The 13,610-nt window shown below is 34.0% G+C and overlaps 1 protein-coding gene across 2 annotated transcripts; it reads right to left on the bottom strand.

Annotated features, from left to right (window-relative positions):
* Positions 1-306: 306 nt before the first annotated feature.
* On the bottom strand, positions 307-8,291 carry LOC128234109 (chitin synthase chs-2-like). Of its 2 annotated transcripts, none has more exons than XM_052948122.1 (12): positions 8,109-8,291; positions 6,679-6,873; positions 6,305-6,473; positions 5,860-6,000; positions 4,658-5,649; positions 4,308-4,478; positions 3,796-3,920; positions 3,611-3,710; positions 3,237-3,405; positions 2,800-2,868; positions 2,489-2,624; positions 307-2,301 (listed from the first exon to the last, which is right to left on the bottom strand). In XM_052948122.1, the coding sequence occupies exons 2-12, from the start codon at positions 6,861-6,863 to the stop codon at positions 497-499; spliced, it is 4,062 nt and encodes a 1,353-aa protein (XP_052804082.1). In that variant the 5' UTR covers positions 6,864-6,873; positions 8,109-8,291; the 3' UTR covers positions 307-496. The 2 variants fall into 2 exon arrangements, with proteins under 2 accessions (XP_052804082.1, XP_052804081.1); XM_052948121.1 differs by having other exon boundaries at positions 4,281-4,478; positions 8,109-8,290.
* Between the last annotated feature and the right edge of the window lie 5,319 nt (positions 8,292-13,610).

The raw sequence follows: 13,610 nt of genomic DNA, 5'->3' as shown, positions 1-13,610 counted from the left end.
GAGAACTCTATTTTTATTATATCAATGCGCAATTACTATAATTATAATAGCGATTTAAAATATTTAACATTTTCTTTAGCGACTTAAATGTACGATCTCATACCAAATATGTTGAATACTGTGGCAATAACGATGATTTGTAGAACTTCAAAGATAAACGACTTTTAATAGAATCTGGAGCCCGTACCACCGTCATTAAGTATTATTGAACAACAAAATATATACCACCTATACAACCAGATATGTATTACCATTTATTTAAGAATAATAAAATTGTCAGTTTAATGTTTATCTTTTATTAAAAGATTAATCCGGATTAAACATTTCAGACGATACAAACACATGCATATTTACAGATATAAGTGTATAAAGCGAAATCAAAATCAAAATGTTTTAAACATGAGATACATATTGAATTAATGAAACCAAATGGTTAAATACGCAAATACAATATTGTTTAATATGGCTGTAGTTTTTGCTTGCAATGCGTGAATGATTACCACTTAGAAAGCTTATTGCCTCTTTTGTTCCCATGAAACAAAATATTATTGATTTTCACTCCATGTCCTATATAAGATCCTTCACCTTGATCACCGCCCCGGCGATGCATATCAATGCCGATACGCTGTGTATGATGCTTACGATTGCGCACAGTCTGTATTCTGTGACAATAAATATTCTGTGAGTTTGGTCTACTTGAAGATGAACGTTCATCATCACTGTCGCTATAATCAGGCCGGGGTTCATATTCTTCTGCATTATGCTCAACCTCTTCTAAATTTTCTTGAAACTCTTGCGCTTTAGTTTTTTTTCGTCTTGAACAGAAGCACTCAAACACCTCAGTGCTCGAAATAATATGGCAGAAAGTTCTCCATCGATGTGAAAGCATAAACATGAACTGGGTCAAAAGTAAAATTGCAAAAATGGACAGGAAAATTACCGATAATGGTTCATACTTTCCCATGATATAAAACCCATCTAAACTTTCTTTGCTTACTTGTAATTGCAACAGCGCTAATGATAGCATAAAGTTCAACATAAAGAAACCGTACACACAATTATTCCTCAACGAATTTAGTTCACATTTAAATTTCTCTTGAAGTTTCTTATTATTTTCCGTTGGTTTTAAATATTCGTTAATTGTATTTGTCCAAAAAATTTCCTCATCTCCCTGAAGTTCAACTTTTCTAAAAAAATGTTTTGATTCTGTTAACTGTGTGTTTATCCAGTAGCTATCATCTTTATTATTAATAACTTCCTGTCGCTCGCTTAGTTGTCTTTCAATTTGATCCAAATTTTGCAGATTGGGGTTCCTTTCAGCGATTTTTTTCAGCAGGCACTGTTTAACATAAGTGAGGAGCAAACGCATAAACGATTTATCTTTTCCACTCTCTTCTTCCGTCTGGGATGATGGAGATTTGGATTCTCGGGTACCCCAACTAATGTCATTTAAGTTGCACATATAAAATACGGTCAGAAAAATAAAGGTAGAAGGCACAGAAACGTAATATAGCAAGCCAGGAAACAAACATGTGAACTCTTGAGGGTGAAGTAAAGCCGATATCAAGAATACTACAACAACAAATATGAGAAAAATCACGTTTGGAGAAAGAACTGTCTCGCTCACAATGTTCAAAATCATGCCGATAGTCACAATAACCATAACAAAGGTGTACGCTGTGCTAAGTATTGCGGCCACAAGGAGTTGCTTTTTCTGAGTCACTTTTAGGCATAACACTGCGAACAAAACTACCGGAGTCACGGCTACAAAAAAGGCATGCCATGGCGGTAAGTTCAATACTGAGCTAAATGACCCTGCTATCATAACAAGGACAGTTCCAGGAGCTAATACACTTGTTATAACTAGCACTAATTGATAAAGCATAAAGAAATGGTTGATTTCTGTGTTGTTTTGGACTATTTGTTTCCAAGAAAGGACCAGGTCAATCATGTTCGCCATTGTTGATGGTGACCAGCGCCGTCTTTGAACAAAAAAATCCCAAAAGTTGTCTGGCGCAAACGTTTTTGCATCTGCGGCTGCACAGTAGTCTATCTTGTATCCTCGTTTAATGAGAAGAGTACAAAGCCATCTATCCTCGCCTTGTTCAAACTGCACAAGGTGTTTTCCCTCCTCTGGCTCTTTAGTGTACGTTTTCAAGACGTTGTCGTCAACGAGGGCAGATGCTCGAAATATAGAAAAGCATCCAGGGCAACATAGCACAGAACCAAAGATATGTTCGCATGCCTTTTGAAGCCAGTGGCCGATGGCATATTCGAACTGTTGGTACCACACCATTGGACCTGAAGTTAATTAATGTTAAATTTAAATAAAGTCATACACTGTAAAATAAAAAAAAATATTGATAATAAGAAATTGAAATATAACTAAAAGGAAACTTCGTATTTAAATGCAGATTAATTTAAAATTCATATTGAAAAAAACAAAAATAACATGAAGGTTTTAAATGTTTATATTTTATTTAACAACCTGATCCTATTGGATGAATCCTGCCACACACTGCTCCGACACGGATGTTCATCTTCATTCGATCCATCATTCGTAGGACTGACTTTGGCTCAAAGTCAACATCACCGTCAAGGGTTAGGATGAATGTCTTCTTCAGCTGTTTAGCGAATAGGATTAATTAAAGATACGTCAAAAATGTAAAGTTTTCTTTGATCTTAATGGTCACTTAACGGCGCGCATATTTCTAGACGAAAGCAATATATCTCTTATTTCCTTTGATTATTGTTCCAAAATAAAATCCCAAACGGTTCAAAAAATAAATAAAAACTTGCCTTTTCTCTGGCCGTTTCTTGATTGGTATTTCCTAGTTTGTACAACAAACAATAATACATATACATCACCTGTATTTAAAAAAGAGAAAAGAAAACGTTAATTTGAACTTAACTAGAAACAAACAACACCTTTATTATGACATTATAATAACATACCCTTACCGGTTTTTCAACTAAAATTATCTAATGCAGCTATTTGATATCAAGGTATGATACTTGTTAATACCTTCTGACTACCATTCCTATTTAGCTATAAATACAATATTTAATACAGGGACAAGACGAGAGCCCATACGCCGTGAACCTTCTCGTTTGATGACACAACGATCCAACAACACATGAAACACAAACAAAACAGGCATAAGCTATACAACGCACGCACACTCATCATCGATATCAATAAACTGTTGTCGGCTCATGTCGAAAACGGCTGTTACCTGAGACCATCGTTTTCTGGCCCTTATCTTTATCTTATCCTTCAAATGTACCGTCATCTGTGTTCCGCCTGGGAGTTGTAGAATGAATTGTCCGCCATAAGGTGTCTCGACAACCTCCTTTTTGCATGTTTTATTCCACTTTACGAGTTCCTTGCCTTTCAACACGGAACTGCTCGAAAAAAAACAAAGACATAAATATTGTTTTCTTTGTTGTGTTGTGGTTTCTAAAGGTAAACCGAACCCAAACTAATGTTATTACTTTCTGCAATTTATTTCTTTAAAAATTAACAATAACTTTTACTGCTTCTTTATTAACTAAATAAACTTCATTCATTTTTGTCATTTAAAACACGAAAATAAAGCTTACTACATACCCAACCGCCTTTTGTAAACATGACATAAACTGGAGCAAATATTCATTAACCTCACGGCCGTTTTTTGTTGAGCAAAATGCGTCGTCAAATACTATTTGAACTGAAATAAAAAGTTTTATTCGAATATTTTTTGCCTTTATTTTTAATTTAAAATGATTCATAGTCGACTTTTTTAGTATACTTACCCTCCATTTTAATTTTATCAGGGTCTTGTATTTTTTTTCCAGCGTCTTGTGTCTTGTCCTCTGTCCCATTTCCGTCGTTTCCTTTGTTCTCGGCTTCCTCTCGATTTGACAAATGCTTATCTAATCTGAAAAATGTATGAATAAAAATAATGTATGACTTGCATCTGGTATGAAAACATCAGACAAATAGTTAGTAAATATCTAATCTGAGAAATGTGTGAATAAAAATAAGATTGAATTTTTCGAATTACAATGTATGACTTATTTCTTGTTTGTAAAACTAGCAATTAGTAGTTAAACAACGCAGAATTCTAAAACAACGAAACTCCAAAATTATGATCGAATTCAAAAACGTTGTTGCTCTAAACATGACTAAAACACATACTGTGCTATGGAAATGGCGATACGACATCTTATTAAAGAAGCAGTTCAATTTTGATAAGTAAGACAAACTCAATTAAAATGTTCACGTTGCGGTTTTTAACCTGCAAATAGACTTAAGAAGCTGGCACATTTCTTTGCATGTTTCGTGCCACATTGTTATGCAGATGATGACTTTTGGAATATCATCACTCTGTCGTTCACTGTCCGTGTGTAGCTCTCCAATTTGATGGTCATTTCTCCGTCGAAGGAGCATGTTCAAATCGGGAAAGAAGAAATCGTAACGACTACCAGAAAATAACCTGAAGATAAAACGTGACAATCGACATTATCATAAACACATTCAAACTGTTTTTGTTACTCAAAGCATTAATTTGCTTGATAAAGTTAATATATATTTATATTGTATTACCGTGAGCATAATCCGGCTGAGTCAACAGAAATTTAGATGTAGATATATCACAAATATTATATAACGAACCTTTCACGTTTTGCCATTCGCTCGACCCGAGGAACCCAAATGTACCACGTTAAGGTGATCACAGCAATCCAAGCCAAAGCTCCACTCGCGATGAAAATTTTCAATTGATTTTCTTCAGGCATAGCACATGTCAGACTTATTCCGACCATGTACTGGGTACTTTCAAGAAAGTTATTGCAAGAAAGACTAACAACAGCAATTATTGATAACAGTGGAGTGAATATGAGTGGCAAAGCAAATGAAAATTGCTGCATTGACAGCCGACAAGAAAGAGAAGCTAATTTCGAAATTGCAAACGAGCATGCCATTATTCTTATTTCAAACTTAAATATGTCCTGAAACTCCATAAATTGATTGAAAATTGTATGGTAAAAACCACTCGTCGAATCCGATGTCTCATTTCCATTATCATTTTGATGTTCTGGTGTGGAATTGGACGCTAAGGATTCGATGTGTCCATACCCGTTTATTTCAATGAGCTTCATGTCTAAATTCAGCACTATCGAAATAATAAACACTAAGCATGTCAACCAACGAACAGTTAATCGAATAAATACTTGTTTAGATTTAGTTTCACTTGTCTCCGAATGGGAGTCTGATTCCCTGTTTGTTTCTTGTGTAGAATTTGCAGTTCTCTTTCTTAAGGAATGGAAATTATCCAAATAGCATAAAGACTTTAACATCAAAACAGCTGGTAAAGCCCATTTTAGATGCGGGTTTCTTTCAAATGGTATTAGCCACTTCATGAAAAAGAAAACACTCACTGCCAGTGCTAAAACTGAGAAACCAGCTACAAAAAGTTTGAGCAAAGATTTTTTACTGTTCTGTAACTTTCTTGTTGTCCTAGCCATTGCTGTCACGAACTGGCAGATGCTTGGAATAATTGGTAGAGTTGCTAAAACTAAACATGTCGTCAAACTGTCCAATAATGGAAGGACATATATAATCAAATATACCTCTCCGATAGTGGTCACGGCCTGTAGGATTGCTATCTAAAATGGTAAATACAAATGTACTAGGATTTTTCTTCATTAATTTAAACTTCATATTTTTACACTATAAGTGAATTACATGAATTACATGTTCTCTAATGTATATTAAGCTTGAACATGATTAGTATTTGATACAGCCGTCATAATTATCGATTCATTAAACGTTTAATTTCATATTAAACAGGAACAACGGACTAGAGGAAAACTTACTGCTATGTGATGTCGTGTCCACTTTGTCGACTGACTTTGGAAAATTACTCTCCAAAAAGTCATAATAGATCTGATGAATTCAAAAAGTGAAATGCAAACGAGAATTGAAATCGCTTGACGTTTCTTGTTTTCAACTTGAGACTGAAAAGGAAACTCAACTTTAATCATACGAATTGGAACAAATTTTTAAACTGAAGGGAATGCAGGCAGTCGCTGGTTGATTTAACTTCAACAGTTTAAGCCCTTCTAGGTCAAGTATAAGTTGTATGTAACCTAAGTTGGTGTGGATTGACATACACACAATCTGTTAACATTGTCCCACAATCAAATGTGGTGATTTCCACACGTATCTATATGATAAAATCATGTATGAACATCTAAGGTCATTTAATATTTGTGCAGAACTGATATACATGACTCTATACAGAAACTATAGTCTTTTTACCTGTGATAGATTGTTTAGAAGGGTCAAGAAGTAAAGCTTGTGCAGTATGCCGCATGAAAGCAGCAATAGCGTCAAAACAAAAAAGAGCACAACTCTGCACATTTTCAAAAATGTGTCACTACACTTTGAGGACTTGTTTTCCTTTTTCTTAGTTTCTTTAGGAAGGTTCCTGAAAAATGAAGATGAAAGAGCTTTCAAATGAAAATAACACATTTTATCACCGGGAAGATGTTTTGACTTCTGAAGATGTACCTTTAAGTTTTCATTGTATTATTGAGGAATTTGACGAACAATTGCATTGCAATGTCAGACCTTTATATCAAATTCTAATAAAAAAACATATTGCAACAGCCGTATGTAAACAAATGCATTACCATATTTCTTGCAAGTCATCTATTTTCCCTTTGTGGTCTATGTTAACATAGGTGCTATCTTGAGGCGGGCCGCCCTTTTTGCCGCTCTTTCTTAGCGTGGACTTGCCCAAAGGGGGATGTCGCTGACCGCCGGTGTGGCGCAGTTGACCGGAAAAAACCTTCTCCCGTCCTTTCTTTGTTGACATTTCTAGTAATCTACATTTCGGAAAGGAACTTTGTAAGTAATTATTTTTTTCTCTATTTTTATAATTATTTTCGTAAGTCCATGCCCACATTTTTGCGATCAAATATCTAACTGTGAATGGTTGCTTTATGTTTAAGACGTTATCAAAGAACAGAACAGAACATAGCAGATTTGTTTTAGGCATTGTACATTGTACATCGGTTATAATGCACACATTGTTCATATAGCATAACTATTACCTACATAGTGTAGAACTGACCGCTTATCATTTTATTTTGTTCACTTTTTTGTATAGTTTTTGTTATATATTTTATTATTCCTTTCATTATGATGCAAATATTCATTTGTGAAAAGTTTTATCAGTGACACAACAACAGTAAAATTATTAATTTTCCTGCAACTAGTACCTACTTAAAGAGCTTCTTTTAAAACTAAACCCACCTGTGGCTTTTGAGCCAGTAAAAAAATCCAAAAATAATAATTTGATGCTAAAATAGGTTGCATTAGAAAAACGGTTATCCTGTTTTCCAAACGTTTTCTTGAACTTAAAGCTCAATGTTCGAACATTTGCTTTCGTTCAAAACATATTACAGACGAAAACAACTGCTCGAACATAAATTCGATGTTATATTATCTATCAAAACTATTCTTTAAGCTGTAAGACCTTGAAGAACGAACTCCCCGGAAAATTCTCACAACAATTAACAGATATTTTCCTCCGCCCGCCTTAAAGTTTGTCAAAAACAAAGCGTGGTCATCACTCTTTATTTGGAAAACGACCCGTCTTCGAGCGAATTAGACTGTCTGATCTCTGACAGCGAGAGGTTGTTGAATACTCAGGTAGCATAAGGTTAACCCAAAAACATTTAAAATCCAGTGTGAATTCAAAATTGTTTTCCTTACGCGTTCGACCTTTCCAATTTGCATTCAGTAAATGGCAACTTGTTTTATTTTGGTCATATATTTATGCCTTGTTCAATAAATACTTTCGTGCATTAACTGTTATTACTTGGAACATACATAATTTATACGCATACATATGTGATTAATTAAAATATATTAAACAATTAATCTAAATAAAACAATTCAATAGATAAAATAAATAAATAAATAAATAAATAAATAAATAAATAAATAAATAAGTAAATAAATAAATAAATAAATAAATAAATAAATAAATAAATAAATAAATAAATAAATAAATAAATAAATAAATAAATAAGTCTTTTAAAAAGAGAAAACTTACTGAATAATCAAGAAGTACACCGTAGGAAGGCCCACGAGTGAATGGCATGCGTTAGATACACCAGCTATTATATTCCAAATTTATATTTTAAGATATTTTCAAGGAACAGTCCGCTATAAATTTGAGTATTTGCAATGTAAACTCCTTTTTGTTCGCATCCTTTTATGGCATCCATAGTAGTAATTTTGAGAAAAGCCGAACCTCTAAGTTATTCAAAATCCCATACAAAAATACGAGGAAGTAAATGGATATACTCCAGCCTGAGCATTGAGATTTATTAGCGTTTCGAGTTTTCTTTTGTTAGCTTTACCAAGAAGACTCGAAGGACTGAAAGCTTCAACGAAGTAAAATATTTTGCTCCTTTCTTCCGCAAGAGTTGTGGTTAAGTAGGGTTTCAGCTAAAAAATCATCGAAGGGTGCTGCAACCTGTCCTTTTTGGTAGCATCCTTTTTACCTTATGTTGACCCTTCTGCCTTCATATAATTAAATGCTTAATACAATCAAATATTTCTTTTGTTTTGATTAAAACTTAAAACATTATTATAAATCTATTCTCTTGACTTATTTAACAGTTTAAATCTAATATTAATTTAATTGAGCACACTTCTTAGCATTTTCTGTGAAATTGGTAATTTTCAAATTATCCACAGCATGACAGCTTCTCCATTAGTACCCTGTCACCTTTCATCAGCATCATTTCTTTGTTCAAAGCTGGCTAAACCCCTAGGTTAATGTACATACTACTTTACTTATGTCGTATCTCTAAGACAACGACTGATACTATCTGCAAAAGTGTTAAATTAAAATGGCTTGCGAAATAGAACACAATAGTATTTCATACATGAACCAATATGCGAGTAGTGTTTTCCAAAAAATATGTAAAATAGCTATTCAAATATTTATCAATATAAGTGTATAAGTCTTTAAAATGCTTTTGTATGATTTCGAAAATGTCATAAGAGTGAAAAATGTTATTAAACCCAATGATATTGACATCACCCTGAGTAAACTGAAGTGATCTCGGTTTTAAAGCTGCACTCTCACAGATTGAACGTTTTGACAACTTTTTTCATTTATTGTCTTGAAACAAGTCTTTTTTTGCAAAAATCCATGGGAACCAGTTATACAAGACTGCTGACAATAACAAATATCGCAGATTTTAATATTTAAGTTAAAAAAATGATGTTTTATGCATTTTTTCTTAACCCGTTAATAATGGTTTAAGCCATAAAACATTATTTTTATCATTGGTTTGCAGATATTTACGCAAAAATTGCTCTTTCCAAGACAACCAATAAAAAAGGTGTAAAAATGGTATATCAGTGCAGCTTTAAATTTTATAATTGATGAATTAACGTACATTTACATTGCATAAAATACCTTTGGAATTTTTAAACCATTTAAAAGTACTATATCTGTCTGAAGTAAATACCTTTTCGATGAAGATAATTTTAATATGCAGCCAGTATACTTTAAAAGAAAGTTTTTATGAAATGAGCTACATTTCCCATAAAGCTTTAAAGTTGCAAAAAAGCAAGGTAAAATGTGTACTATTTAGCCGCGAGTTCAACTTAAAATGAAATAAATTTCAAAGCAGTATAAGTAGTTGTGCAAATTGATTGATAACCGGAAATGATCTAGATTAGCATATGAAAACATGCTTACCTACGTAGACTAGTTATGGTATTTCGTATGTTAGTCGTTCGGACATCACTAGTTGCTTTTATACTAACATTTATCTGTCCAATCGCTCTGACCATTACCAAATATTTTATTATTTGTTTTATATTCAACAATGCAATAAAAACTACTGGTGCGAACCCAAGGGGCTGTTACAATAAAATAATATACTCGATTTTAATCGTGAATCAAAATGATCATAGTGCCATAGTTTCACATTCTCGTTAATCAGAATGTTGATGCTATGCGTACCACACTCTGATTCAATCGATCCGATTCTTAGTGCAACCAGTGAACATTTCAACCAATCAGTGACGTTTCTATTTATATATTTTTTTGGAGTCGGGAAACCGTCACGAATGCCTAAAGCCAATGAAAAAGAACCTAACAAACACAATTACAATGAGGAATCTTGATAACCGAATGAGACAGTGAATGTCCAACAATTAGACTCTAACAGAACCCATCTAAACCGTTAGATTTATCATGATCGAACCTCTGATGAATGAACACGTCCTGAGCTGGTAGTCAAAAATAAAATAAAAAACGTACTAAGAAGTTCACTGCTTCATGAATCGTTCAACATACAACTTCGAAAATATTTGATTAAAAATATGTATCTGAGAAATAAGGAAAAAAAGGAATTTCAAACTCTAATTTTTACAGTGTATCGGACTCCTTGATATTTATTTGTATTACACGTTTTTCAAAAGTGCAGACATTATGAATTTAGTTATTAACATAACACTTTGACACAAATACTCCTATTGCATTAATTTGTCAAAGACTATGAATAACTTCATTTCTTATAAAACAATACAACCAAAGGGTTTTGAGTCGATCATATAAACACAAAATCGTAACGAACCTTTCTGGATATTTTTTTTTCATACTGATAGGTAAATACAACACATGCTAACACTAAATAATAGCAATGACAACTACATGGGTGCTGCATCTAAAGACGATCAATACATTTTAAATATACTTATAATATGTTCGTGTCTAAAAATGTCACTTGCCGTATACCACATTTTTCACCATCTGACATACGTACGAACAAGCGACAATAACGTTATGTAATAATAAAAAAAATATTGTAAAATTTCGTCCTTTCAATTGTACTTTGAATGTATAGTAGTTTCAATGTAATGTTTGTCGTTGTACCTATTATAGAAACATAACTCAGAACAAATGGCGGTCTGAAAACTCAATTTTTGAGTTGGAACTAAAAATCGATGTAACCAATTCAACTTCTGCAACCCCATATTCCACCATATACCTCTGAGCAGGGCCATATTCTTAAACTCGGTAAGGTTCAATGTTACACTATGTAATCAATTGCGTTTTTTTCTTAGCTGAGTAGAAATATTGACATTGATCAAATGCCAGCCTGAAGATGTTACAGATATAACCAATGGAACCCCGTTTCCCGATACTCCACAGTACATAACTCTGATCAGATGCCATCCTAAAAATGAAACAGATGTAATAAATAGTTGTTCATGTGTTTTAAAACTTATTTCTCTAATATATCTTTGTATGGGAGCAAACTACGGTTATTGCTAGTAATATGGAATTAAATGACAATGCTCACATACATTTGATCGTAAATTATATCAACCGTTAAGAATGTGAAAGCAAAATAGTGTAGGATAGGTTTCATATTGCGATAAAATAATATATCTGAAACTTGATTACCATTTAAGATATATTTGTATGATAAGCGATGATCATCCTATATATCATACTATTAATGTTGATTTATTTGACTTTTATATGATGATACTACTGACTGTGTATATGGTGATTTAATCAGCAAGGTCGGAAATAAAAGAACTATGCCATACATGATTATTTGGTTGTTTCATTCAAAGTTCTGATTAATATTTCAAAAGACAAAAGAATATGTACAGATTCTCTACTAGATAATTTATATATTATGAATAATGCTGTATGCCTGAAAGGTTGATAATAATAATATTGTCTGCATACTATTTTGTCTACACATTGTTTAAGTGCAAGAGCATTAAATCAAGTGATTTTTAGACTCTTCTCACTTTGGTGACCTGAGATCGATTCTCGGCCGGAGCGCATGTGAGTTTGGATTGTGGTCACAAAGCCGGACAAGTGAGTTTCCTCCGGGTACTCTGGTTTCCCCAACAATACAAGACCACTCTCTCGCATAAAATCGTGCCAACGAGTGATAAATAGGTTGTAATAACTTGTGGGAATGCAAGAAATAAATTATTTTAATATATTTCTGCAAACTTCCTGCCAAACTGTCTGATTCATTTGTTCATACGAATAATTTGCATAGCTATTCAGAAAGCGTAAATTTGCCCTGCGGTTTTCTTAGAAGAGAACAATGACTTTTAAGCATAAGATGCCAAAAGTTGGAAATAATAGAAATGATGATAAAGCCATATCTTTAAAAAAACACGCGATATCATGTTGCAATACAATTATTAATAATTGGGGGGGATCTATTTGAGTTTCAAACAAAACATATTAAATTTGTCAGACAATATTTCAACTGTACGAGTTCAAGTTTTACGATTTCATTAACTACATATTAAATAAGAAAATGTTTGAAATTGATTACTTCTGAGCATCAGACAAAGACATGGTATTTCAAACTAGATACATCTGCCGGGTAAAAACAACTATAACAATTCCCTTCCTTTACTTTTTTCTTCTCTGTTTTAACCCTGCCAAAATCGTTATGCCCCCGGGGACAAAGTGTTGCCATATGAAGGAATTCCCCCCGCGGGGGGTGTGGGGGGTGAATTTTACACCCTGTTGTTTTTTACATGCACATATTTGCCGAACATGACACAGAGAGTAAATTTTACACCCTCGTGTATTTATGCTTATATGCACACATTTGCCCAAGAGGTTAGTAAGCTGCTGGGGTAAAATTTGACCTTGAAGGTAATTCGCGCCTTGTAAATGGCCTAAATGAGGTGGACTTGAAAGGGATAGTATGTACCTAAAACATGCGCTCTGCGTGTCGGCCTGAAATGTGTTTAAATATGTTACCATCGGTGAGAGGTGTTTAGCTAAAACATGCTCTCTGCGTGTCGGCCTGAAATGTATTTAAATATCTTACCATCGGTGAGCGGTGTTTGCCTAAAACATGCGCTCTGCGTGTCGGCCTGAAATGTATTTAAATATCCTACGATCGGTGAGAGGTATGTATCTAAAACGTGCGCTCTGCGTGCTGGCTTGAAATGTGTTTTAAAATCCTACCATCAGTGAGAGGTATGTATCTAAAACATGCGCTCTGCGTGTCGGCTGAATTGTGTAGTAAAATCCTACGATCGGTGAGAGGTATGTATCTTAAACATAAGCTGTAAGTGTCGGCCTGAATTGTGTATTAAAATCCTACCATCGCTTAGAGGTGTTTAGCTAAAACATGCGCTCTGCGCGCCGGCCTGAATTGTGTTTTAAAATCCTACCATCGGTGAGAGGTATGTAGCTAAAACATGCGCTCTGCGTGTCGGCCTGAAATGTGTTTTAAAATTCCTACCATATGTGAGAGGTGTTTAGATAGAACATGCGCTCTGCGTGTCGGCTTGAAATGTCTTTTAAAATCCTACGATCAGTGAGAGGTGTTTAGCTTAAATATGCCCTTTTCGTGCCGGCTTGAAATTTGTTGTAAAATACTACCATAGGTGAGAGGTGTTTAGCTAAAACATGCGCTCTGCGTGCCGACTTGAAATGGTGAACATGTTATTTTGTTTTAAAATCCTTCCACCGGTTGAGGAGGTACGGAGCGAACATGAACAGAGAATGGATGGACAGACATGAAAGCTTTCA

Source organism: Mya arenaria, chromosome 5 (assembly GCF_026914265.1).
Source record: "Mya arenaria isolate MELC-2E11 chromosome 5, ASM2691426v1".
NCBI classification, from domain to species: domain Eukaryota; kingdom Metazoa; phylum Mollusca; class Bivalvia; order Myida; family Myidae; genus Mya; species Mya arenaria.
The sequence above is the reverse complement of the archived record's forward strand: the minus strand, read 5'-3'. Positions and strand labels throughout refer to the sequence as shown.

Bases quoted from the DNA above. Each gene is read 5' to 3' on its own strand.
- LOC128234109 (XM_052948121.1), bottom strand. From the start codon at position 6,863: ATGTCAACAAAGAAAGGACGGGAGAAGGTTTTTTCCGGTCAACTGCGC. The intron at 3,921-4,280 runs GTTAAAAACCGC...TACATTTTTCAG, and splicing joins CTTCTTAAGTCTATTTGCAG to ATTAGATAAGCATTTGTCAA. The intron at 3,711-3,795 runs GTAAGTATACTA...TTTTTATTTCAG, and splicing joins TGATAAAATTAAAATGGAGG to TTCAAATAGTATTTGACGAC.